This window comes from Rhinatrema bivittatum, chromosome 1 (assembly GCF_901001135.1).
Source record: "Rhinatrema bivittatum chromosome 1, aRhiBiv1.1, whole genome shotgun sequence".
NCBI classification, from domain to species: domain Eukaryota; kingdom Metazoa; phylum Chordata; class Amphibia; order Gymnophiona; family Rhinatrematidae; genus Rhinatrema; species Rhinatrema bivittatum.
Window position 1 is genome coordinate 674,128,459 of NC_042615.1, and position 26,994 is coordinate 674,155,452.

The window sequence follows — 26,994 nt, forward strand, 5'->3', positions numbered from 1 at the left end:
ACCACTGCTGCCCGACCGGCATCAATGATTCAAAAGGTGTTGATTCCCTCCTTGCCTCTTCAAGAAAAGGACTGAGGAGATCACTGTGAAAAACGTCGACACCGTCATCGCAAGGCTCAGTCCGCCGATGCAGGCAAGCCCTTGTCATCGACGTTGACAGAGCCACCAACAAAGAAGCCCCATCCAGAAAAGGCCCCATCCTCTTCTGTGACCGGGTCACCGAGGCATTCCCCACCTTCAGAGGTGCCGGGATCCGCGATTCCACCTTCACCGGTGGACCCTCCGGCTACGCCAGTGCTGCCTCCTACTCACGAGCTGAGGTTCCATGCCCCAGGCTTCCATGAGGAATTGGATCGGATGATCCAAGAGGCCATCAGCAAAGCACTTCAGGGCTTCCATCCTCCATCGACGCCGGTACCGGTCCTGAGCCAGTCACCGATCCGATTTCCGGTCACCGGTTCCTTCGGTGCCTCCATCGATGCCATTGATTCCTCCACCGATGCCCTCGGTGCCTCCATCGAGGTCGTTGATGCCTCCTTCGGTGCCTTCGATGCCTCCATCCATGCCGTCGGTGCCACCTCTGATGCCAACGATGCCTAAGCCTGGTCCTTCGGGATTAACACCATTTCTCCCTTCTGGAGATCCTATGGGAGCTGGTGATCAACCTTATGACCCTTAGACTGATGATACTTCCCAGGATACCAATGATCTACCTTCAGAGCCCTCTCCCCCAGATGAAAGACAATGTTCTCCACCAGAAGATCTGTCTTTTATTAATTTCATCAAGGAAATGTCTGAAACCATTCCTTTTCAACTTCAGACAGAAGAGGACTCTAGGCACAAGATGCTGGAAGTACTCCAATTTCTTGATGCTCCTAAGGAAATCATGTCTATACCTATTCATGAAATCCTGATTGATCTCCTAAAGAGAAACTGGGAGCACCCATGTTCAGTTCCACCTGTCAACCGCAAGACGGATGCCACCTATCTTGTGCAGTCAGCTCCGGGGTTTCAAAAGTCACAGCTGGATCATAACTCTGTGGTTGTTGAATCAGCCCAGAAAAAGGCATTACGTTCAAAACCTCATTCCTCCATACCTCCAGGGAAGGAACAAAAATCCCTGGATGCTTTTGGCAGATGTGTCTTCCATGGCTCAATGCTCATATCTCGCATTGCTTCTTACCAGTTATACATGACCCAGTATAACAGAGACCTTTTTAAGAGGATCCAGGATTTTTCTGATTCTTTACCAGAACAACTTCAGAGTCAACTTCATACTCTGGCTCAAAAGGGCCTGGATGCTGGAAAGCATGAGGTACGAGCTGCGTATGATATCTTTGACACTGCTTCTAGAGTGTCTGCAGCGGGGATTTGTGCAAGAAGATTGGCCTAGCTCAAATCCTCAGACTTAAGACTAGAAGTGCAAGATAGGTTAGCTGATCTACCCTGTGTAGGAGATAATCTCTTTGGTGAAAAGATACGAGAGACTGTGGTGCAGCTGAAGGATCATCATGAAACGCTGCGCCACAGTCTCTCGGTGCCAGCTTTCTTCTGTGCCGTCTGAGTTTCCATCCGCCCCAAAGAGAACTTTCAGGCGTGACTCTAAGAGGCCGGCCTACAAGCCAAGAAAATTTTATCCTCCGGCTTCTAGAGGGCGTCCTTCCAGACTTTACCAAAAAGGTCAGTCCAGACAGTCTCAGCCTCAAAAGTCTCAGCTAGCACTCAGCCTGGGCCAGCGTCAGGGTTTTGACTCCTTCCTAGAGAGTGTAAGCCATACTCCTCTTCCATCCATACCAGTTGGCGGTTGGCTCTGCCACTTCAACAACATTTGGCATACAGTCACCACAGACCAGTGGGTGCTTGCTGTAGTCACTCAGGGTTACCACCTAAATTTCCTGCTGTTCCAGCAGACTCCCCACCTCAGCTGATGTGGGGGACATCCAACCTCTCTCCCTTGCTCGAACAGGAGATATTAATTCTCCTCAAATCCCGAGCAATAGAAACAGTGCCCCTCTCCCAGCAGGGTCAAGGGTTCTATTCCCGGTATTTTCTCATACCAAAAAAGACAGGTGGCGTAAGTCTGATACTGGACCTTCGCGCCCTAGACAAATGTTTGCAGGGAGAAAAATTCAAAATGGTAACCTTGGGCTCTCTACTTCCTCTTCTACAAAGAGGAGATTGGCTATGCTCTCTAGATCTCCAAGATGCTTACACACACATCTCCATTACTCCTTCTCATCGCAAGTACCTGCGATTCCTTGTCGGCCCATGTCACTTCCAGTACCGTGTACTACCATTCGGCCTAGCGTCCGCCCCATGAGTATTCACCAAGTACCTGCTGGTGGTCGCAGCCTTCCTCAGGAATCAGGGTGTGCATGTTTACCCTTATCTCGACAATTGGTTGATAAGGGCTCCGACTCAGCAGGATGCATTAGCCTCCCTGCGTCTCTCTATCCATACCCTGGTCTCCTTAGGGTTTCTAATCAACTATCCTAAATCCACCCCAAACCCTTTTCTTTATAGGGGCTGACCTAAACACAATACAGGCGAAAGCTTTCCTCCCCCAGGATCGCGCTTTCACCATAGCCTCTCTGGTGCATCACATACAGACTCGAATATCTTCAACTGCTCGTCACTTCCTCATACTGCTGGGAAACATGGTGTCCTTGGTGCATGTCACTCCGATGGCTTACCTTGCCATGAGAGTCATGCAGTGGACCCTAAAAGCCCAGTGGATTCAAGCTTGTCAGCCAATGTCTAGCATTATCCAGGTTACCAAACAGCTCTGTCTGTCACTAGGCTAGTGGATGCACCACTCCAATCTCATTCAAGGCCTTCAATTTCAGGCTCCAGAACCTCAAATTGTCTTAACAACAGACACATCCAGCTTAGGGTGGGGTGCACATGTAGGCGACCTACAGACTCAGGGAACCTGGTCACCAGAGGAAGCCAAACACCAGATAAATTTCCTGGAGCTACAGGCAATCAGATATGCCTTCAAGGCTTTTCAGGATTGCCTATCAGACAAAGCCATCCTGATTCAATCTTACAATCAGGTTGTGATGTGGTACATCAACAAACAAAGGGGAATGGATTCCTACCTCCTGTGTCAGAAAGCTGCACAGATATGGGCATGGGCCCTTTCCCGTTCGATGTACTTCAAAGCAACCTACCTGCCAGGAGTGGACAATCTTTTGGCGGACAAGCTGAGTCGCACTTTCCATCCACACGAGTGGTTTCTCAACCCCACGGTAGTGGACTCGATATTCCAACATTGGGGTTACCCTCACATAGACCTATTTGCATCAGTCCACAACCACAAGTAGACAACTTCTGCTCTCTCTTTCGCAGTCACCACTCGCAACCAAGAAACACCTACGCCCTCTCCTGGGCCAGCGGTCTCCTTTATGCGTACCTCTCATTTCAAAGACTCTTGTGAAGCTATGGAAGGACAGGTGCTTAATGATTCTGATAGCTCCCCATTGGCCACGCCAGGTGTGGTTTCCAATCCTCCAGGACCTATCAGTATGCCGGCACATTCCCCTGGGGAAGGATCCCTTTCTGATAACTCAGAACGATGGGTACCTGCGCCACCCTAAGCTCCAGGCTCTGTCTCTGATGGCCTGGATGTTGAAAGATTAATACTCCAACCTCTTAACCTTTCAGAGTCGGTATCCCGGGTCCTGGTAGCTTCACGAAAGCCTTCAATGAGAAGGTCATTATCTCTCTAAATGGAAGAGGTTTACAGTCTGGTGCACTTCCATGTCCATAGACCCCCTTTACTTGTTCCACTGCGAGGTTCCTGGACTATCTCTGGCACCTGTCAGAGTTAGGCCTGAAAACTTCCTCTATCAGGGTGCATGTCAGTGCAGTGTCTGTGTACCATAAGGGTATAGGGAATGTCTCCATTTCAAAACAACCCTTAGTATCACGCTTCATGAGAGGCTTGCGCCATTTAAAACCTCCACTGTGCCCTCCGACCCCTGCTTGGGACCTTAACGTGGTTTTGGGATGGCTTATGAAACCTCCGTTTGAGTCCCTCCACTCCTGTCATCTCCGCTATCTCACCTGGAAAGTAGTTTTTCTTTTCGCGATCACATCCACTCGCAGAGTTAGTGAATTATAAGCACTAGTTACCTACCCGCCTTACACTAAAATTCGGCATGACAGGGTAGTGCTCCACACTCACCCTAAATTTTTACCAAAGGTAGTATCGGAATTTCACATTAAGCAATCCATTATCCTACCTACCTTTTTTCCAAGGCCCCATTTCAGTTCAGGAGAACAGGCTCTGCATTCCTTAGACTGCAAGCGTGCTCTAGCCTTCTATCTAGAACGCACGTCAGACCACAGGAAATCCACTCAATTGTTTCCTTCGATGCCATCAAACTTGGAAATCCTGTGGGAAGGCAGACCCTCTCCTCCTGGTTGGCAGACTGTATCTCTTTTTGCTACCAGCAAGCAGGTATTCCACTCCAAGACCGTGTGAAAGCACACTCTATCAGGGCCATGGCGACATCAGTAGCGCACCTCCGTTCGGTGCCGCTTCCTGACATATGTAAGGCTGCTACCTGGAGTTCTCTCCATACATTTGCAGCCCATTATTGCTTAGATAAGGCTGGCAGACAAGATTCCATCTTCGGTCAGTCTGTTCTAGCAACTTATTTTCAATTTAAGTAACGAACATCCTTCCATCGACCCGTTAGGGTTCAGGATGCCCTCCTAACCAAATTTCACCCCTGTTGTTGTGCCTGTTGCACATCTTTGGGTGCATTTGGTGTACTGCTCAGGCATCCTCAGCTCAGTACTCACCCATATGTGAGGAGACTACCATCCTGCTTGTCCTATGAGAAAGCAGAGTTGCTTACCTGTAACAGGTGTTCTCACAGGACAGAAGGATGTTAGTCCTCACGAAACCCACCCGCCACCCTGCGGAGTTGGGTTCGTTTATGTTTTCTTATTTTATTTTTTTCGCACGTTCTTTTGCTATATTAAGAGACTGAAGGGGAACCCCTGCTGGATGCAGGGTTGGTGCCATGCTGGGCATGCCCAGTAGGTGCCAGTCAAAGTTCTAGAAACTTTGACAAAAATGTTCCATGATTGGGCTCCATCCTGTGATGTCACCCATATGTGCTGTCCTGTGAGAACACCTGTTACAGGTAAGCAACTCTGCTTTTTGGAGGGGTTTGTTAAAATGTTTATTTTGTTTTTTTAACTAAATAAACAAAATAAACATTTGATGAAACTAAATTTGGGGAAAATCAAACCCCCGAAAATGAAATGAAAAATGAAACGAAAATGTTTCTTCTTCCCACCTCTAAAATATATGTTATCAATAAAAGCTTTCATGTCAGTACTTCATTAAAAAAGGGTATTCAAGAGTAGAAAGAAATATATCGTTATGACAGTTAATGATATATTGAGGGTAATTTTCAAAAGGATTTATTTAGGTAGAAAATTGGCCCTTTAGAAAATTATTTGACCATTATGTGAGTAAAATTAGGTGCATATGCTTTGTGGAATGGTGTGGAGGTTGTGGAGACAAATGAACTGTAACGCAATGCAAATACAAAGGATTTTTAGTGATAACACAAAGGATTTTTAGTTATGAAGAAGTGGAGAGAGAGCCGTGAATCAAGTGAGGCTCATTGTAGTACAGCAAGAAGTAAATTGGACAAACTAAATGGGCCTTATATTTCTTATCTGTCATCATTTTCTATGTTTTCATTTTATTTAATAATCTTCATGTCATATAAATAAACCTTATTATTAATAGCAGTAGTGCAGAAAGGAGGGGTTTGGTGCAACTGCAATTGAAATTGCAGCTATGAGCACTTTATCAAAAAGTGGAGACCACTAGAGTAGAAGATTGAAGCAATTCTCCCCTTCTACTTTTTCAGCCTCTCCTTCCATCCCATTGCCACCCCTCCATTTTTCCATCTGTCTTCTCCCATATCTCTTTCTCTTGCCCTCCTTTTTCTCATTTGCCTTTTCTGGTTCCACTGCTCTTTGCTGTTCGGCTTCTGCAGTTATTTTCAAAACTTACCGGTTAAATTCTTATGCTAATCTTCTGAAGTAAGGAAATGTGGAGATACAGTGCAGAGAAGTATGTATAGGTATGGTGAAGGAGGAGCATATGGAGATACAGTAGCTGTGATGGAGAATGTGAAGGCACAATAGTAGCAGTTGATCTAAAGATATGGTGGCAGTAGGAGGTTGCAGATATCTGCCAACAGTCAGAGCATGAGTAGAGGTATAGAATTGGTGGTGGGGAATATAGAGGTGCAACAGTGGTGGTGGTGTGAAAGTACAGTAGCAGTGGGAGTGGGTATTGAGGTGCAGTAGCTGTACATTATTTTTCACAGAATTCTCATTTGTGATGTCATTACTGATATGACCATACAGAACACAGCTATGTGTGTGACTTCTGTTATAACAATAATGTGAATCTAGTAGAATTTGTGTGAGATTTTCTATCATCTTAGCTGATAAATATATATATATTTTATTTTAAAAGTAAAGTCATCCATGGTATCATGAGTTGGTCTATCTGACTTCAGTCTGGGTTTGGTCATTTAAGAGAGAAAATATTGACTAAAATAGCCAGCTCAGCAAAATTGAACAACTTTATTCACAGAAGTTCTTTTCCTTTAAACAATTCAATCATATTTTATGCGCCAGTAATTAGAAAATTACTGTCTGAAGGCTACATGCACTTAAGAATACTTATCTCTTTGCTATGCAGAGATCAGGCTAGCTCTGACTCCCATCCAGTACTTGCTAACAATATGTGCCCTCTCTGCATCTTCAAACACATTCTATAGGCCTAGGGAAAATTTAGGATTCAGCCTCTGCTGACCTGTAGTTGTGAAGACCCTTACTTATTCAGCCGACCCTTATCTCTTGCCTACCTTTTGCTGTGTCTTGGAGTATTGATGATAGAGGAAAAGGGTCATTTTTCTCTTGGATGCAATCCCTTGATAATAGGCTTCCTCCCTCTATTTCCTCTCCCACTTATCTGCCTCTGCCTCCCTGGCTTTTTAAGCACTTACTATTGCTAGTAGCTCTATTTGTACAGGAGATGGCATTTCCTTAGAAAGCTGTATGGTTCCCAGGACTAAACTGCTACAGTTCCTGAATAGCCACATTTTATTCAGCTTTATAATTTTCCCCTTGTTTGTGTGTGGGGAGAGGGGGGATTGCAAACCTTGCCAAATATAGCTATGAACACAAGATTTTGTATATTTGTTATCTGCAGAAAGTTCAGTAAAACTTTACCTGTCACCAAATGTGATATCCTAAACCTAATGATCTTGAGCCAGATATATAAACTTTGAGGTCAATATTGTGCCACTTAGCCAGTTAAGTTCTGACTTAGCTAGCTAAGTGACACTGTATGAATACTTGGCCAGACTGAGTGGCTGCCACTTACCCAGTTGTTTATCCGGCTAAACAGCAGGATAAGTGAAAAGTGGGATGGGGTCATTCACGGACAGAGCTATGTAGGCTAATTTTGCTGGATAAGTGCCAATTTTCAGCCTTATCCAGCTTAGCTAGTCAGATAAGTATAGGACAGGTATTTGGCTGTCCTGTAGCTAGTCAGATAAACATATTCAGTAGTATGGCTATGCTGTTGACGTTGTCAGAAATTTAACCAGATGTTTTTCTGGCCAACAGCTCTGCCTAATAGTGGCTGAATATTGGCCTCATTTATCTAATTTGTGCCTATAAGAATAAACTCTTCACTACTGTACATTTGAACCCTTGTGCATAGATAGAATTTCTGCTTGATAAAGCAAAGTATAGAAAAGTGAAATATGAAACAGAGTATATAGTGAAACTCTTTCTTATATTTTCAAAGTTCAAAATATTTGTTATGCTTGATAAGTAATGGTTCAAAGTGCTAAGAATTTTTTTTCTTAAACTGATTTAAAAACAAAACACTGCCTTACTGATTATCGTATAACAACTTTATGTTAGAGTTAGTGTATCTGAAAAATTGAAACTTTGCCAGAAAATTCAAATGCTTTTTAAGAAGCTATAAAAAAGCTGGGTTTGTATCTTTAGATTCTGAAACCCTGCTTCTTAAAGCTTTTTTTAAGACAATCAGTTCTGCAAAGAAGTAATAGTTTTAAAAGGCTTGTTGAGCATTTACAGAATCACAGAAAACACAGGTCAACGCAAGACAAAAACTATTAATACATTTCCTGCCCTTGATGTAGCCCCAGCCAAGCTATTAAACAAAGAAATCCCAAAGGATAAAATGGCAATATGAATAGGAAATCTATGGACACAAAATTGGAAGATGAAAGAATGTTTTACTAAATGGAATTAAGAAAATACAGACATATTTACATAATTTCATGGTACAGAGAGCGAGTGGCAGTGGTGTGTGCCATGAAAATATTTCTGGCATTCTTGGGCCTGAATTAAAATGTTTATAATTATACCTAAAACAATAAATATTATTACTGTATCTATAATCATGCAATTAAATTTCATTGCATTATTGCAATTATTATAAAATCTATTTTATTTTATCTTGAACTTGGTAGTTTTCTCCTCTTCCTCCTTTGTATGTCCAGTTCAGTGGGAACCAGTTTCGGGATCTGGCAGCATGATCCTTCATTTGCAACTCCCTGGGAATTTTTCACATATTTTATACCCTGTCACCCCCCCCCCCCCCCCCACCACCCCCACAATGCATTGATGCTGATGTATGAAAGTGCAAAAGCTTTGCAAATGCAATAACATGGGAAAACAGCAAATAATTCAGTAGATAATTTATTTGCAAATTTTTAGATGTGATTTGCTGTTTTTTTAACTTGTACTTTTGTATTTGTAAAGACATTCACAAAAACTATGCAAAATTGTTAGTGAGTTGAAGAATCATGCAAATCAGCTAGTAAAGTGTCAAAGTGGCCCCTAACCTCTACACTAATACCTAAACCTCACCTTGAGTTACTAGGTGGGCCTCCCATAGAGATATAAATATTTATCTAGTGTGAGAACACCATTGCTAGGTTCATCCTCTCTCTCTCTCTCTCTCTCTCTCTCTCTCTCTCTCTCTCTCTCTCAGTAAACATGGTCCCCCCAGTGTTTGTATGTAGGAAATACCACATTTATCTCAAAGTGTGAAAAACTTAGTGCTTTGCATAGGTATTGCAATAAAACACACTCCTTTTTCTATTACATGCGATATTTAATGCATTTTGATAAATCCAGGCCTTAGTTACTTTAGTTGTGGAACATTTGTCTAATACCGGGTCCTTTACACAATTGAAATCCCCTCCCATAATAACTGGTGTCAGACCCAACTCAGAAAACCATGTTACCAAATTAGTGAAAAACGTACCATAGTATTGATTAGGGTTACCGGTTTACCAAAAAGCAAACTTTTCACTAGCACCATATGCACCTCTGTTTCTATATAGGATTTTTCCAATTTCAAAAAGATACACTTTTATGCAAATGAATCACCACCCCATTAGGCTTGGATGTTCCAGAATCATAGCATATCTGGTTACACTAACATTTCCTTAACTTTTCTTGTCCCCAGTCTGTCATATGAGTTTCTTATAGAAGCACAGCAGAACCGTTCAATCTATTTATGTGAGTAAGGACATTTTCTCTTTTTACTGGAGAACCCAAGCCTGCTAAGTTCCATGTCAAAAACTTAAGCTGAGTACTCATGTTAGAACTTGTTGAACTGTGTCCCCATATACAGAATAATAATTATTAATGAGTACCCACCATGTCCCAGCCTACATGGTGAATAACACCTCCCTTCTTATATACCCACTGTACCAAACTGACTCAAACATCAAATTCCACTAGGGATGTGCAGTAGGAAAAAATGCATTTCGATTTGGTTTTCATTTCACCAGGACACAAATTTGTTGCATTAGTTTCATAGGGGGGAAAACCAATTAGTTGATTAGTTTTATTCGTTGTCCGTTTTCCCATTAAAGTCAATGGGGGAAGTATTTGCAGTCTATTTTTAGCTGCAGAATTGGGGTTTTCTTATCAATTCTGATGAAACTTCTGGGGAGCAATCATCAAAATGAGAAAAGAGCTCCAAGGTACTTAGACTGTGGCAAAGTGGCACCAAAGTGGCATGAATAGGCTAAGGGACCTTGAAGGGGCAAAGGGGTACCAGGAGTGGCAAAAGTGTTTTAACAGAGGTGCAAAGCAGCAGCGAGAGTGTCAAAAACACACCACAGCTTCAAAAGATAGCACCGATAACAGTTGCATGAACTCTCGAAGGCAGCACGACAGGCAAAGTGGAAAGACAAGTGGTATCAACATCCTACAGCACAATGAAGGGGGAACATAGCAAGCAGAAAGAGTGTCAGAAAAAACCACAAGGCGCCGATAAAGGGACAAAGCAGCAGAAAGACTAGCACCAACACACTGAGGAACCATGATAGGGGCAAGAACACCACAAGGAGTAGAGTGAGTTGTCTTCATCGAATGTCTTATGAGGAGAGATTGAAGAATCTAAATATGTATACCCTGGAAGAAAGGAGGAGCAGGGGAGATATGATACAGACTTTCAGATACTTGAAAGGTTTTAATGATCTAAAGTTAATGAGAAACCTTTTCCGTCAGAAAAAAATTAGCAGAACCAGGGGTCACGATTTAAAACTCCAGGGATGAAGATTCAGAACCAATGTCAGGAAGTATTTCTTCACGGAGATGGTAGTGGATGCCTGGAATGCCCTTCCTGAGGAAGTGGTGAAGACCAGAACTGTGAAGGACTTCAAAGGGCATGGGATAAACACTGTGGATCCATAAAGTCTAGAGGATGTGAATGAAGTGTGGGTGGCTCGCGCGAGTGATGGCTACTACCTGGAGATCATACCCTTATTCAATAAACATAAACACGGTTAATGTGACTCCAACATTGCTCTAAGCTTCAACGGCAAGAGGTAATGTGGAAAAAAGGATTTCCATTCATAGAAAAAGTGGGGAGTAGCTTGCTTGTTACGGCGGTTACTACCCCAAACCAAATAAGCTTGATACTTCACTTTCAATGCATATCCAGCATAGCTCTCTGCTTCAACGGCAGGGGAGAAAGACTGATATTTCATGCATATCCAGCATAGCTCTCTGCTTCAATGGCAAGGGAGAAAGTCTGATACTTCACTTTCAATGCATATCCAGCATAGCTCTCTGCTTCAACAGCAGGGGAGAAAGTCTGATACTTCACTTTCAATGCATATCCAGCACAGCTCTCTGCTTCAATGGCAGGGGGAATGAAGAAAAGTGGATCTATATAAAGACAACAATGAACAAGGACTGAATTACATAGTCTGGTAAACAAATAAGCATTGGTGTAGCTTGCGTATTGCGGCGGTTACTACCCCTAACTAATTAAGCTAGATATTCACTTAGATGCAGTTCCAACACTGCTCTCTACATTAATGGAGGGGGTGGAAGGGAAATAGAACCAAAAGGTTACTAAGGGCCAAGAGTAACAGATAAGTATGAGAAAAATAAGAAAGTGTGAAAGCTTGCTGGCCAGACTGGATGGACCGTTTGGTCTTCTTCTGCCGTCATTTCTATGTTTCTATGTTTCTATGTTAGAGGTCAAGCCCTTGTAGGGACGTAAGGCCTGGTCGGACAGGCATAGCATTAGAGGTCAAGCCCTTGTAGGGATGTAAGGCCTGGATAGACAGGCACAGCATTAGAGGTCAAACCCTTGTAGGGACATAAGGCCTAGATGGACAGGCACAGCATTAGAGGTCAAGCCCTTCTAGGGACATAAGGCCTGGATGGACAGGCACAGCGTTAGAGGACAGAGGTCAAGCCTTTGTAGTGATGTATGGCCTGGATGGAAAGGCACAGTGTTAGAGGTCAAGCCCTTGTAAATACCCAGAAGGTATTAACTGTGCTTATCCTCTTCAGCTGATGACAAAGGAACTTGAAGAGCTCTCAGTAATAAGAAAACCGCTACTCAAGTGCAAATCTACAATATCAACCATTGTAGTTTACACAGTACCTCTGTAAACTATGGGAACACAGAGGATGAACTAGAGTGCAACTACCACCAGTTTTCTATAGTACTAGAAACATTAATGTTGGCACCTAAGAAAGATTTAGGGAAAATAGCCCATATTATGAAGGTCATGAAAACTATTGAGCATATGAAATATGCAAGCTCCAAATATCTGAAGTCAGCTTTTTATATTCTTACATTCCAAATGTTGCAAAACAGGAAAAAGAATATTCTGGAAAGAAGAGATGCACAAATACATGAAACTGAAATTAGAAATACTAGAACTAAACTCAGACAGGCACAGCATTTGAGATCAGGCACTTGTAGGAACGTACGGCCTGGACAGTGGACGGACAAGCACAGTGTTTGAGGTCAGGCACTTGTAGGGACGTACGGCCTAGACAGTGGACAGATTGGCACAGTTCCTCCTATGGAGCATAGGAGGCAGTTGGAACTGCTGCAAGGCTTTCAATTGCTTTTATTCTTCTTGCTATTCACAGGGAAAATTTGGAAACCCAAGCAAAGGCATGTTTATTTTCAAAAACACTAGCATTTCCATCAACTCTGGTGCCAGCCTTGAGCGGTGAGGGCTCATGATATCCCCTGTCATTGAAAATACACATTCACTGGGCATACTGGTTGGTGGGCATGACAGATATCGCTGAGCTACTTTGGCTAGGTGTGGCCATACAGTAGACTTGTGTGCCCAATATGCCTCAGATCTGTATGCATGTCCTCTGTGGGCTTTAAGAGATACCATGTCACTGAAATTTGTGCTGGTGTCTCCTTTGCTTGGGTGGAGTCACTCCTGCCAGCTGCTTTCTCTCTAGCCCATTGCAGAACAGATAATTCTTTATGGGCAACATGGCTTTGGCATACTGAAGTGGAGGAGGAAGTACTAGCTGTTGCTGACAGAGTGCTGCTCCTACTTGGGCTAGGACTACTCTCTGAAGTGCCCGTTGTTTCCTCCCCTGCTTCATGCCTAATATGTCTCTGCCTATGGCGCTCCTGTTCACAGACTTTTACTAACAGCAAGTCCTTCACCAATAGGAGACAATTGTACTGTACGGAGAGTTTCCCTTTCACACGGGGATCACAGACTGTGGCAAGCATTAGGGGTGTGCATTTGTTCCCTACGAATTGGTAATCCGCAATGTATAGGGCCATATTTGTTATATTCGTGGGGAAGCGAAACTTATCGCGATTCCCCACAAATACAACAAATCTTCTCTGAATTATTTGGCCACCTAAAGGAGCCAATTTAAGCAAACCCCCCACCCTCCTGACCCCCCCCCCCCCCCCCAAGACTTACCAAAACTCCATGGTGGTCCAGTGGGGTATCCGGAAGCCATCTCCTGCACTCAAACCCTCGGCTGCTGGTTTTCAAAATGGTGCCGATAGCCTTTGACCTACTATGTCACAGGGGCTACTGGCACCATTGGTCAACCCCTGTCACATGGTAGGAGCAATGGATGGCTGGCACCATCTTGTGCTCCTACCATGTGACAGGGGCTGACCAATGGCACCGGTAGCCCCTGTGACATAGTACGGGCAAAGGCTATCGGCACCATTTTGATTACTGGCAGCCGACAGCCCAAGTGCAGGAGATCACTCCGGGACCCACACTGGAACACCAGGGATTTTTGGCAAGTCTTGGGGGACCCTCCTGACCCCCACAAGACTTGCCAAAAGTTCAGCAGGGGTCCGGGAGCGACCTCCTGCACTTGGGCCGTTGGCTGCCAGTATTTAAAATGGCGCCAATAGCCTTTGACCTCACTATGTCACAGGCATGGTAGGAGCACAAGATGGTGCCGGCCATCCATTGCTCCTACCAAGTGACAGGGGCTCACCAATGGCACCGTTAGCCCCTGTGGCATAGTAGGTCAAAGGCTATTGGTGCCATTTTGAATACTGGTAGCCGAAGGTATGAGTGAAGGAGATGGCTCCTGGACCCCCCACTGGACCACCAGGGAGTTTTGGTAAGTCTTGGGGGAGTCAGGAGGGTGGGGGTTGTAGTTAATTTACTTTTAGCCGGGAAACCAATAAGAATTAACGTATAAATGTATCGGGGGCCTCCTTGCCGAATGCAACGTATCTGCCCCCCAACGAATACGAATCACGAATGCAACGTATGACATCCCTCTGCACATCCCTAGCGAGCATGTATGTCCGGTCTTCTGTTAAAGGCCTTAATCTCTCTTGTACCTGCTTCTGCATAAAGTCCAGACAATGCAGCACCTCTGCTGTCATTCCCTCTTCCTGTTTAAAGCCCTCCAAACTTTCCTCCAGAAAATTAACTATAGGGATGATGTCAGCCAAGGTGGCACTTCTGGAACTCAGCTCCTCCATGGCATCCTTGAAGGGCTGCATGATTTTTACCACTGACTCATAACTAACCAATCATGATGGCTTAGGTGACTATGCTCACCTATGTACATTGCCCCAGAAAGTTCATGAAGGGGTGTCTGCTGCTCCACTAACCTCTGCAGCATCATATAGGTGGAATTCCACCTGGTGGAAATGTCTTGAATGAGACGCTTGTGAGGCATCTCCAAATCAGTCTGCTTTTCACGGACACCTGCCCTGCCTTCACGCTTCTGTGGAAGTGTGCTGCTATGTTCCTGCACTTGTGTATTAATGTATGCAGGTATTCATTCTCTTGATGATCGGACTCCAACCCCAGAGCTGACTTCACTACCAGGTACAAAGTGTGTGCAAAACATCGGATGTTCTTAAGGCACCTGTCAAATATTGCTGCCTGGAAAAAGGGGTCCCCTGACTGGTACTGCCACCATCCCCAGATGGCAGTACTGTTGGGTGTTACTTCTGCATATGATGCATCATGCCAAAATTAATTAGATGTCCCATTTGCTTGCCTCTGCTAATAGCCCTGGCACAGTAATTACACTTAGAAAAATGCAGGTCCTCATCACTTTAATGAGGCTCCAGATCACAGATTTCTTTCATGATCCCTTCTCTATAGCATTTGGGGTGGATGCTGGCACTGGAACTGAAGTAGTGGGTGCACCCTGAGAAGCAATGCCAGGGGTATCAGTCACACTCTGTGCCTGCGCTGACTACTCTTCCTCCTCCTCATCATCAGTTTCATCTCTCCCCTGCAGCACTGAAGTGGAGGCTAAGACAGAACTAACTATTCCTCCTAAACCTTCTTTAGCTATTACTTCTTCCATTTCTGATGATGAGAATCCCACACAAGATGATTCTTCATCGGAATCAGAAGCAGTGTCTGCGCTACATTTTCAGTGCTAACTAATGTCTGCTATTGCACTGCTGCTTTTGGGTCTCGCCCTTTTGTCTTGCATGACTCAGCCTCACCTTCCCTCGCATCCAAAACTACAGGGTCAGAAACAGGTGGTAGCAATGCATCATTTTTAAATTTCATTTTTTTCCGGATGGAATTGCCTGTCCCTCCAGAGATTTTAGATTGGAACAGGTCCCTTTTTAACTTTAATGGGGGATTGGCACTGCCTTTTGAAGTGCCACCTCTGCCAGTGCCTCCACTGCCAGTCCCAATTACTTGACCATGTCTAGCTTTCCCTGACATCATGTATTTAATGTCACTGACTAATAGGAATTTCAGTTAACAGAATTATTTCCAAAAGAGGCCTACTGGGGATTTGGCTTCAGAGAGCACTGCTGTCGCAATATATGTGAGTCTGCAAAACTGCCCAGTGCCCACTGATGCCCAGTGCTCTGCCTTCTTGGATTAAAAGAGCACTGCTGTACCAATATATGTGAGTCTGCGAAACTGCCCACTGACACCCAGTGCACTGCCTTCTTGGCTTAAAAGAGCACTGCGCTGTCCCAATAGTCTGCAAAACTGCCCAGTGCCCACAAGGCAGTGCCTGCCTAGATGTACACTACTACTGGGACCACTGTATGTGCATACACCAAACTTGTAACTACAAAAGAGTTTGTAAAGTGTTTATAAAGTGAGTCTGCAAATCTGCCCAGTGCCCACTGATGCCCAGTGCACTGCCTTCTTGGCTTGAAAGAGCACCACTGTCCCAATATATGTGAGTCTGCAAAACTGCCCACAGGCCCACGAGTCAGCGCCTGCCTGGATGTACACTACTACTGGGACCGCTGTATGTGCACACACCAAACTTGTAACTACAAAAGAGTTTGTATAGTGTTTGTAAAGAGTTTGTAAAGTGAGTCTGGAAAACTGCCCAGTGCCCACTGATGCCCAGTGCACTGCCTTCTTGGCTTAAAAGATCACTGCTGTCCCAATATATGTGAGTCTGCAAAACTGCCCAGTGCCCACTGATGCCCAGTGCACTGCCTTCTTGGCTTAAAAGAGCACTGCTGTCCCAATATATGTGAGTCTTCAAAACTGCCTACAGGCCCACGAGGCAGTGCCTGCCTGGATGTACACTACTACTGGGACCGCTGTAGTACACACACCAAACTTGTAACTACAAAAGAGGCCTACTGGGGATTTGGCTTCAGAGAGCACCACTATCCCAATATATGTGAGTCTGCAAAACTGCCCACTGACACCCAGTGCACTGCCTTCTTGGCTTAAAAGAGCACTGCGCTGTCCCAATAGTCTGCAAAACTGCCCAGTGCCCACAAGGCAGTGCCTGCCTGGATGTACACTACTACTGGGATGCTGTATGTGCACACACCAAACTTGTAACTACACTTTGTAAAGTGTTTGTAAAGTGAGTCTTCAAAACTGCCCAGTACCCACTGATACCCAGTGCACTGCCTTCTTGGCTTAAAAGAGCACAAAAAGACAGTCTGAGTTCAATAAAAAAAAACTGCAGTTAAATAAAAAGCATGGCTTGGCACAGCAGCAAAAACAAAGAAATATCTTTTTTCAATGGAAAATTCTATCAAACTAGCTAGAAATTGAATATATCTCCCACCCACAACAGCCAAATCATGCTTGCAACCTACCCCAGGGGGTAAAATTTAAAAATAAGCAGCAAAATGCCACTGCTAGCAGCTTGTCTCAGTGGGACTGACAGAGAGACCGTCTGAGATCAATAAAAAAAAAAGTGTGATCAAAAAAAGCATGGCTAGCTGGCAGCACTGCAGCAAAATCGAAGAAATATCTTTTTCAATGGATAATTCTATCAAAGTAGCTAGCAATTGAATACAGATTTGAGACATTCAGACTAACTCTGAGTACAGCCACTTCCCTGGACCACCCCTGCAAAGAAAGAGCGTGGCACGCCGCGTGCTTAAGGTATAAATAGTATAGCGTCATCAGGAACAGCGTCTCAGAGCTCTGAGTGAGAGCAGTGATTGGCTGCATTAGAAAAATGCTTAGCTCTGATAGGTTGCATTCTTGTCTCCTTGCCAACCTGTCTGACCCATTCTATGACAGGGCTGTGAGGTCACTTATGACTCACAGGAAAGGGCTGGTTTTTGCTATGGATACTCCCACATGGTCTTCTCCTATTTCAAATGGCTGCTAAGAAATCACTGCGAGCCAAAAGAATGAAACTAATATGATATGGTTTATTTGTGGGTGATCGCGATATATTTCGCGAACCCACGAATACAACGAATAGTGACTTATGCGTTGCGGATTGCACATTCGTTGAAAACAAATGCACATCCCTACCTTTCATCATAGTTACCCTGTTGCAATAAAAAAAAAACCAATCCCCCAAACCCTTCCCACACACACACACCCCAGCCCATCTTCCTTAAACATTTATTAGCTTGCTCTCTGCTGAGAGCTTGAGGTCACTCATCAAGTGTGTGGGCACCATCCTCTGATATAAACTTGAAATAACAAAAAAAATAAAAATAAGTTATTAGATTAAGTCCACATTCCAAAGTAATTTCTCACTATGCAGAACATATATGGCATTAATCTACAGATGCTGAGCCATCCAGTTTAAATCATCTGATATTGGAAGACTTCTCTGCCAAAGTGAGCACACTTACTGCCCACCTGCTCATTTGTTACAGTCTTCCTAACATCAACCCAAAACCAACAATGAGGCATCCTTAAAGAAGGAAAAGAAAACTGGCCAGATCTCTTGTTCTGGAAACATATTATCAGTAAGCATTGGATTCAGCACACAAACATATGCGCTAATATCCTCACAATTTATTTATTTATTTATTTAGTATTTTTCTATACCGACCTTCATGGTTAAATACCATATCAGGTCGGTTTACATCGAACAAGGGGATAGTAACAGAAAATACATATTTAAATAAGTGGATAAACAGAAGAATCAAAGTTACATTCAACAGGGATGGTAAAAACTTGGAAGCTTAAGCAGCTGGAAAGAAAGGCCTAAGAAGGCATAAAGTTAAGTAAACATAAAAGCATAAAAACATAAAAAACATAAAAACATTAAAAAAAAACATTAAAAAACATTTAAAAAACCCATAAAAAACATAAAAAAAACATAAAAAACATAAAAACATAAAAGCATAAAAAAGCATAAAAGCATAAAAACAATATCCCTGCAGCACTATTTGTCTGTGACCACAGTTAGTTAACTCCAAATGGCGCAGTCGAAAATCAGTCTTTGAAGCAGCAGCTCTTCTTGCTGCCAGTAAGGCTCTCTTGCTATATACCTCCATGACAGGCATCGATAGCACACAAAAATAAACCCAGTAAAATCACCAGTTGCAGAAATGTGTATCTGAACTCTTCTTATTCCCAGTACAGGACAATCTTTACTATGCCAATAACTCATGCTAATGTCCTGTTGCTCACCCACTATTCACAAAGAGGCCAAGAACTCTTTTGCTTCTTCCACCTTCTCATAGTTTTGCACCTTGCCGGCATGCCATATGCATAAACGTGCAGGGAATTAAAGGGCAAATTTGATCTGCTTTTCATTTAAAGTAGTGCAGGGTGGTGTAAATTCCTTCCATTTTTTCACAACCCTCTGCAAGTTGTCTTCAAAAAGCCAAACTGTTCTTCTGGTACATCAACTCCATATGAGTGTGATAGGCCTACATTATTGATTGTTTATGTGCAAAATTCAAGATTTCCATGATAGCAATGCATGGTCGAGTTTCGCTTTCTCTCCTTGCTCCCAGTTGATGTTCCACAATGCCCTCAGAATTCAGCTAGGTTCAACACCACCAGCAGCCATTCTTCCAGAAAAGATGTTAAGTTCTGGTCTTTGACAGTCTCAGGAAGCCTGATCAAATGAATATTACTCTGGTGGGAATGATTTTCTAAATCATCAAGCTTTTCTTCTTGAGCCAACACAATTTGTTCCATCACCTGCACCTTACAAGTCAGTGCCGGCAAATCATCCTCTATTACAGCGACCTGTCTTTCCACTTGATCAAATCGTGGGGCAAGATCCGACAAGGTGGCTTTCAAATCAGTAATCTGATTGGAAATCAAGGCTAATTGCTCTGTTAGAGCTGCCACCATTACTGCTGTTCTGTCAGCTACCGATATATCCGGGAAGGTAGGCCCCACCATCACCTCTTTACTGGCAGCCATTTTGTCCTCTATCGCAAGCAATTTCTATTTCTCTTTCTTGCCAGTTCTAATTGGCATAACACTTGGCAATTTTTGAATGAATCATTCAATTGACATAAACTGCACTCACGTAATTTTGTTGCATTGTTACTTTTGTTTTGGCTCAGGATTATGCCAGATTTCAAGGGGATGGTACCCAGAAACCTGAGATCCATTTCCTCTTGGGATTACCACATCACATGACCTCTTCTTTTTGTTTATTTCCTTTCCGATCATGCTCAAAAGTTTGTTTGCACATCTTCCAATCTGCGTGTGCAAACTCTTTTTAGTGTGCAAAACAATGAACTAAGCAGATAGACTTCCAAAAAGAAGTGCAAACAAACATTTTTGTTCTTTTTGGAGGCACTACTGATTTGTTTTTTTCCATTCAGAACAAACTAAAAATCTGCTTCTTCATTTTGAAAAATGCATTATTTCAAATAAATGCATATCCCTACTCTCTTCTTTGAGAATACACCTACGGTCATTATGTACATCTACTGTGACTAATCATGAGAGAGAATGTTCTTGGTTGCAAATTCATATGACCAGTCTTTCCACCTTTTTCCATTTTTTCTTTCCCCATCATTTGGACAATTTGATATGTATTGTGCTACATATAGATGTAAGTGTATGCTACCTAGGAGGTATGTGGAATATAATGATACTTCAGAGTTGAGGAAGATGACAATCTGTAATTTGTGCTACTGATAAAACAGTGGAGGCAAGGCAAATTATATATTGTGAATTATGATCCTTTGTTTTTTCTTATTTTTTGCTGAAATGTGAGTTTTCCCCTGCCTCTCTTTGATTTAGGGCGTGCATATATTGATCCTCCAGATAGTTTATGTAGCAGATTCAGAACTTCTTCAGTAGCCCTTCTCTGGAATGCAGGATTGTATTAAAGAAGGCACCCAGGAGATCCTATGATTCACTTAGAAAATAATAATGTTATACTTGGTCAGACCAAAGGTCCATCAAGCCCAGCATCCTGTCTCTGACAGTAGCTAATCCAGATCACAAGTACCCAGCAGGATCACAAAGAAAATACCAAATCCTTCTTGCTTATAACCAGGGAAAAACAGTGGCTTATAATGGTTTATAGATTTTTCCTCCAGAAGCCTGTATGAACCTGTTTTAAATCTAGCTATGTTAACTGCTTTCACCAAATTTTCTGGCAACAAATTAAACAATTTAATTGTGCACTAGGTGAAAAAATACTGTTGTGCCCGTCGGACACGGACATATATGACCTCTCATGCTCACCTCTTTTTTCACTGCACCATCAATTCTGGGATGAGTGGCAGCCTCCGCCAGTCACCGCTGACCTCCCTGGCATTCCCAGGACGGCGTGGCGCTGCCGACCACCATCTTGCTTCTGAAGTCGCATAGGCGCGTGCGTGCACGCATGGGCCAGCTATGTACACGTCATGGCGGGAACCTCAGGGGGTCTCCTCTGGATGACGTAGTCTCACTACCTGTACTTAAGCCGACTGGCCCTATGCACTATCAAGTTAGCAAGGACTTCCTTCCTGCTTAATTCTGCACCTTGGAGTTTCCTCGTTGCTGTATCCACTACTCCTGGACTTTCAGTTCCAGTTCCTGGCTTTCAGAGTGAACGCTCTGAGTACCCGCTCCTCGGGAACTCTTACGCGTTCCTAGGCTATCCGCTCCTTGGAGAGCCCCCCTGCCTTTTCTACTCTCAGGACTTCCTTGGAACCTCACCTTGTGAGTACTTCTTTCATACCTTTACTCTACCAAGCCTTGCTGGGATTCCTGCAGTGTACCCCGTGCCTCGGGCCACTACCGCGCTCTTCTCAGCAGGATTCGCCTCACCATTTCCTATGCTACAGATTACTGCCTCAACGTCTTCAGGAACCTTCTGAGCTTCTGTACCTCTGACTACCTCAGCACAGCCATCCTTGTACAGTCATGCTCAGCATACCCCGCGTTGCGGCCCACTACCGGATCTGAACACCTGAGGTCATTACTTCATCCTTGAGAAGGCTGTCTGGCATATCCTGTGCTGCGGACCACTACCAGATCTGCCATCTGAGATAACAGCTTACTCCTGAGAAGACTGCCTGGCATATTCCTTGCTCAAGAACTGAATCGCTACTGCAGTTCCTGCTCCGCGAGTTCTATTCATGACCTGTTCCTTAACTGCAGTTCCCTGCTCCACGGGTTCTGCCCTTTCTCCTCTATAATAAAGTCTCTCTTACAGTTGTGTCCTAAGACTCTGAGACCGCGCCTACCGACAGTGAGGCCCACAGGGCTCCTCCCTGTGGGCAGAGTCATCTCTCACCTCGGCCTAAAAGATAAAAAATACTTTCTCCAATTTGTTTTAAATATGCTATCTATTAACTCTACTTGTAAAATTGTATGAAAACTCAAAGCGTCTTACTGATTGGAAAATCTGGCAAGATCAGTATAAGAAATTAATAGCAGCCAAAGCCTTTTGTTAATAGATTGATTAAATTGCATGATTACCTCTTCTGTCTAAATGGTCTTAGAGATAGGCTTCCAGAATTAGGCACAATATCAGAGATAAGGCACCAGCAATTTTTACAGAGGTATTATCACCTCAATTTTTAATTTGCTAATTATATTTCTCCTTAAACATTCTCTGACTCTGAACACTACCTTTTACACTGTTTAACAAACTTGAGATTATCAGATTTGATCACTACCAAAACCCTTTCTTGCTTGGTTCACATTAATATGAATACCTCATCTTTTCCTTCCCCCACAATCATGTACTTCTTTGTTGGGTTTCTGTCATGCCTCATACTATACTTGTTTGCATTAAAGGACATTAGTGGAGGGGTAGATCTATATGTTAAAGAGGACAGAGAGTCAAACAGGAAAAAAGTTTTGCTGGAAACAAAATGAACTGCAGAATCTTTATGGATAGAAATTCCAAGTAAGAAAGGAAATAGAGAAGCAGTAGATAAGTATTACCCTCCACCTGGTCAGAATGAACAGACAGACAATGAAATGCTAACAGAAAATAGGGAAACTACAACAGTAATACTGGATGATTTCAGTTATCCCAGTATTGACTGGGTAAACTTCACATCAGGTCATGCTAAGAAGGCAAAGTTTCTAGTTGAAATAAATGGCTGCTTTAAGGAGCAGCTGGTAAAAGAACAAGATAAGGAGATATTTTAGAACTATGCCTTAGTAGAATACTTGATTTTGTGCAAGAGGTGTTATGATCACTTGGTAATAGTGATCAATCATAACATGATCAAATTTGACTTGGTAACTGCAGGGAGGACATTAAGGAAATCTACTGGGATATCATTTAACTTTCAAGAGGGAGACTGATAAATGAGGAAAATAGGAAAAAACTGAAAGGAGTAACTGCAAAGGTTAGGAGTTAACATCAAGCATGGACATTATTTAAAAATATTATCTTTGAGACCTAGACCAGATACCTTTGACACAATAAAAAAAGGTAGAAGTATGGCCAAATGATGCCAGCATGATTAAAACTTGAGATGAGAGATGCTATCCTAGCCAAAAGAATCTGAATAAAGTAACCAGGAAACAGCATAAGCAGTAGCAAGTTAGATACAAAACATTGATAAGGAAGGCAAAGACAGAACTTGAAAAAAGCTCACTGTGGAAGCTAAATCTTCGGCCATTCTTCAAGCTTTCTTAAATCACTTTTCATTCTTTCTACTCCTTCAGGCATGTCTACTCTTTTGCAGATCTTAATATCATCAGCAAAAAGACAAACTTTACCTTCTATCCCTTCCATAATGTTACTCACAAATATATTGAACACAGAGCCGGTCCCAATACTGATCCTTGTGGTACTTCACCTAACACTGTTTTCAGAGTAAATTCCATTTACTATTTTCCACTGTATTCTGTCAGTTAACCACTTTGTAAACCACTTCATCATCTTGGTGTCAACTCCTAATTTTCTCATTTTATTCACAAGCCACCTATGTGGGACCATATCAAAAGGTTTGCTGAAATCTAGTAAATCGCATCACATGTTCTTTCTTTATTCAATTCTTTAGTCACCCAATCAAAAAAAATCAATCAGAGTTGTCTGACAGGACTTTTTCACTAAGAACATATCCAAACCTTTCTCTTTTTTAAAAAACAAATTTCTGTTTTATTTAAGATTTCATTAGCAATAAATGAAATAACAATATGGAATATAGAAAATGAAAAAAAGAAAGAAGAGAAATCTTCAGTATAACACTGATATAAATCTTCCAGTCCACATTATGGGCTAGATTTTAAAAGCCCTGCGCGCGTAAATCCTCCCGGATTTATGCGCACAAGGCACTTGCGTGCCGGCGCACCTATTTTGCATAGGTCGCCGGTGTGTGCAAAGCCCCGGGACGCGCGTAAGTCCTGGGGCTTCGTAAAAGGGGCAGGAGGGGGCGTGTCTGGGGCGTGTCTGCGGTCAGGGGGCGGTCTGGGGCAGGTCAGGAGGCGTGGCAACGGTTCAGGGGTGGGCCGGGAGGGCGGTCCCGAGTCTCCGGCACTACGGCCTGTGCCGGGGGATGCGAGGCGGCGCGCGCAAGTTACGCCTGCTTGTATAGTATGGGGCATGACAGAAACCCAACAAAGAAGTACATGATTGTGGGAGAAGGAAAAGATGAGGTATTCATATTAATGTGAACCAAGCAAGAAAGGGCTTTGGTAGTGATCAAATCTGATAATCTCAAGTTTGTTAAACAGTATAAAAGGTAGTGTTCAGAGTCGGAAGGAAAGTTCCCTCCGAGGCCGCTCCAATTTCAGAGCGGCCTCGGAGGGAATGGAGGCAGGCTGCGCGGCTTGGCGCGCGCAGGCTGCCAATTTTGCGCAGCCTTGTGCGCGCCAACCCTGGCTACGTGTGTATCTTATAAAATCCGGCGTACTTTTTAAAGATCTACCTCAGTGTGAGGGAAAGAAAAAAGAAATAAAATTCAGTAGTTCTTTACCCAAACTTTCTAAACCATGGTCTGATCCCTTATACATATTTGCACGGATTTCTTTCTGGTGTTTCTTTTTCATGGGAAGCAAATGGAAGGCAAAGATCTTTATGGCATCTACCACTATTCAAGGCCTGATGGATCATCATCTAACCAGGCAAATAGAGGAAGCCACAGTAGACTGTGAAAGGGAGCCATCTTCAATTTTGGGAGCCTTCTTAAATCAAGGCATGAACTTACCACCCCTTCAACTAGAGGTAGTTATCACCACCCCTAAACACATCAGCTCTCTGCATGGTGAGTCTCCCTTATAAGAGCAGAGGGGTCCTGATGTCTAGTTAAAGGGTAATCTTCCTTTTAGTGTTGCACTTTCTATGACTGCTTTACTACCAATATCCTCAGTGAGTAAAGTTCCTCCTTTAGTCAAGACTGCTCCTTTACCTGCTATTTTGTCTTTACCTGCTATTTTGTCTTTTTCTGAGACTTTTGACTCCTCTGATATTAAGAACATTTTTCTGATGGACATTTGCGGGTGGTAACTTGGGTTGATAAGTCCATTTCTACTTAAATGATTCAGTTATGTAAAATAACTGAAGATACCAGATATAAATTACAAGAGCATGATTTACATCTGAAAGCTATTGATGAATCAATTTCCAATGTGAATTCTCAACAGAATATGTTACAAGCTACTAATATGACACATATTAATATTTAACTGTGGAATTCTCTACCACAGGATTTGTGGATGGAATCATATATTAAAATATTTAAAAAGGGTGGTAAAACTTGGCTATTCCAACAGGCCTTCCAAGAGTTTTAATTTAATTTAATGATTTTATACCCTTTTTAATATTTAGTATTTATTTATCTTATTACTGCTCTTAATCTTCTGAATTTTTAAGCGTTTTAAATTTTATACTTTAAAACTATTTTATTATTTTAATTGTTTTATTTTTATTATGAAATTATGTATTTATATCTTTTCTTTTAACATTGGAAATGCGAATATTTTTAAATGAATATTTGATATCAAGTGTAAACTGATGTGATATGTTCTCATGAAACACCGGTATATAAAAATCAATCAATAAAATAAATAAATAAATAAATAATATTAAAGATAGTATATTAATTCATACTCAGAGAATTTGGAAAATCAATTAAGGGAAAAACATTTAAGATTTCTAAATTTTCCTCAGATAAGACTACTTTCTACTTTTAAATTATTTAAAAAATATCTTGTAGAAATTCTAGCTATTCCTGAAACAAATGCCCTTTATTATCAAATATGTATTACCTCCCAAATGGTAAGAGAGTGACAATAGTAGAAGAAGGAGTAGTTGACTCCTTGGTGGTTGAGAGTCCTAATCTCTCTGATTTCCTAGAGTCATTTATTGCTGTCATATCCACTAGAGCTATTCTCCTCATTTCTTTTACATTTGAGCAGGATAGCAAACTCATTTTATGGAAATTTTGTACTTATAGGTAGTTCTGTGGTCAGCAAATTAATGTTTTTCCAGCTGTTTCTAGAGTAAGACAAGCTTATAGGAAGAAATTTCTGCATTTAGAAAACATAATTTTTGAGATGAGAGCTATGTTTTTTCTTAGATACCCATGTAAATGTGTGGTTACATTTCAAATAATGAGATTTATGTATACTAACCCTTTACATCTTGAAACATTCAAACCTTTCACCCAACTACACTATCTGCCTTTACGACATCCTCTGGCAATGAATTCAAAGCTTAATTGTGTGATGAGAGAAAAATATTTTCTATGCTTTATCTTAAATTTGCTACTTATTAACTTCCTGAAGTATCCCTGAGTGATTATAGTTTTTGAAACAGTAAACAACCGATTTGAATTTACCCTTTCTACCCTGAGTGAGAATATGATAGATCTCTGTCATATTCTTACTCAGCTATCTCTTCTCCAAGCTTCTTTAGCCTTTCCTCTTAAAGAAGCTGTTCCATCTCATTTATCATTATATTTTCAGAAATAAAAGGCTGAGTCTGTGCATTGTAATTATGTCTATGCATCTTACCTCCAGTAACTTCTATAATCTTTCAGCAAATGTGTATATATACAGTATATAATATATATTTATCTTTTTGTTTATTCCAGGTATTTCAGGGCAATTTTGACAATGACACACACAGAAAGAATGTAATTGATCCTGCAATCTATGCACGGTATATTCGGATCCTCCCCTGGTCATGGTATGGCAGGATCACTGTGCGGGCAGAGCTGTTGGGATGCACAGAAGAGGACTAATAAACATCATTACTGGTCTAACCGAATCTCCAAATTACTAAAAATAAATGAAAAAAAAAACTCTTTAGAAAAGAACTGTGCAAACCTGTAGGAAATGAAGAGATTTTTCATGAACTAGTACTCACTTTTTGGTAGGCCAGTAACTGCTTTTTGCAAGGTGGTCTAAGCCTGCCATTTAAACACTCCCATTGGATTTCACCTCTTAAATTTATTACAGCATTATTGTCCCCTTTACTGTGGAATTAACTTTCTAGTTTTTGTCTGAGTTGTTCACACTGGTTGAAATGTGTTGGAAA

The 26,994-nt window shown here is 42.3% G+C and overlaps 1 protein-coding gene across 1 annotated transcript in view; it reads left to right on the plus strand.

The window, feature by feature from the left end:
• Nucleotides 1-26,783, plus strand: part of EDIL3 (EGF like repeats and discoidin domains 3) — a 974,710-nt gene extending 947,927 nt beyond the window's left edge. The window contains exon 11 of the mRNA XM_029573785.1: nt 26,549-26,783. Coding sequence (XP_029429645.1) covers nt 26,549-26,698 — 150 coding nt within the window. The 3' untranslated portion in view covers nt 26,699-26,783. The remainder of the gene's footprint in view (nt 1-26,548) is intronic.
• Nucleotides 26,784-26,994: the final 211 nt, after the last annotated feature.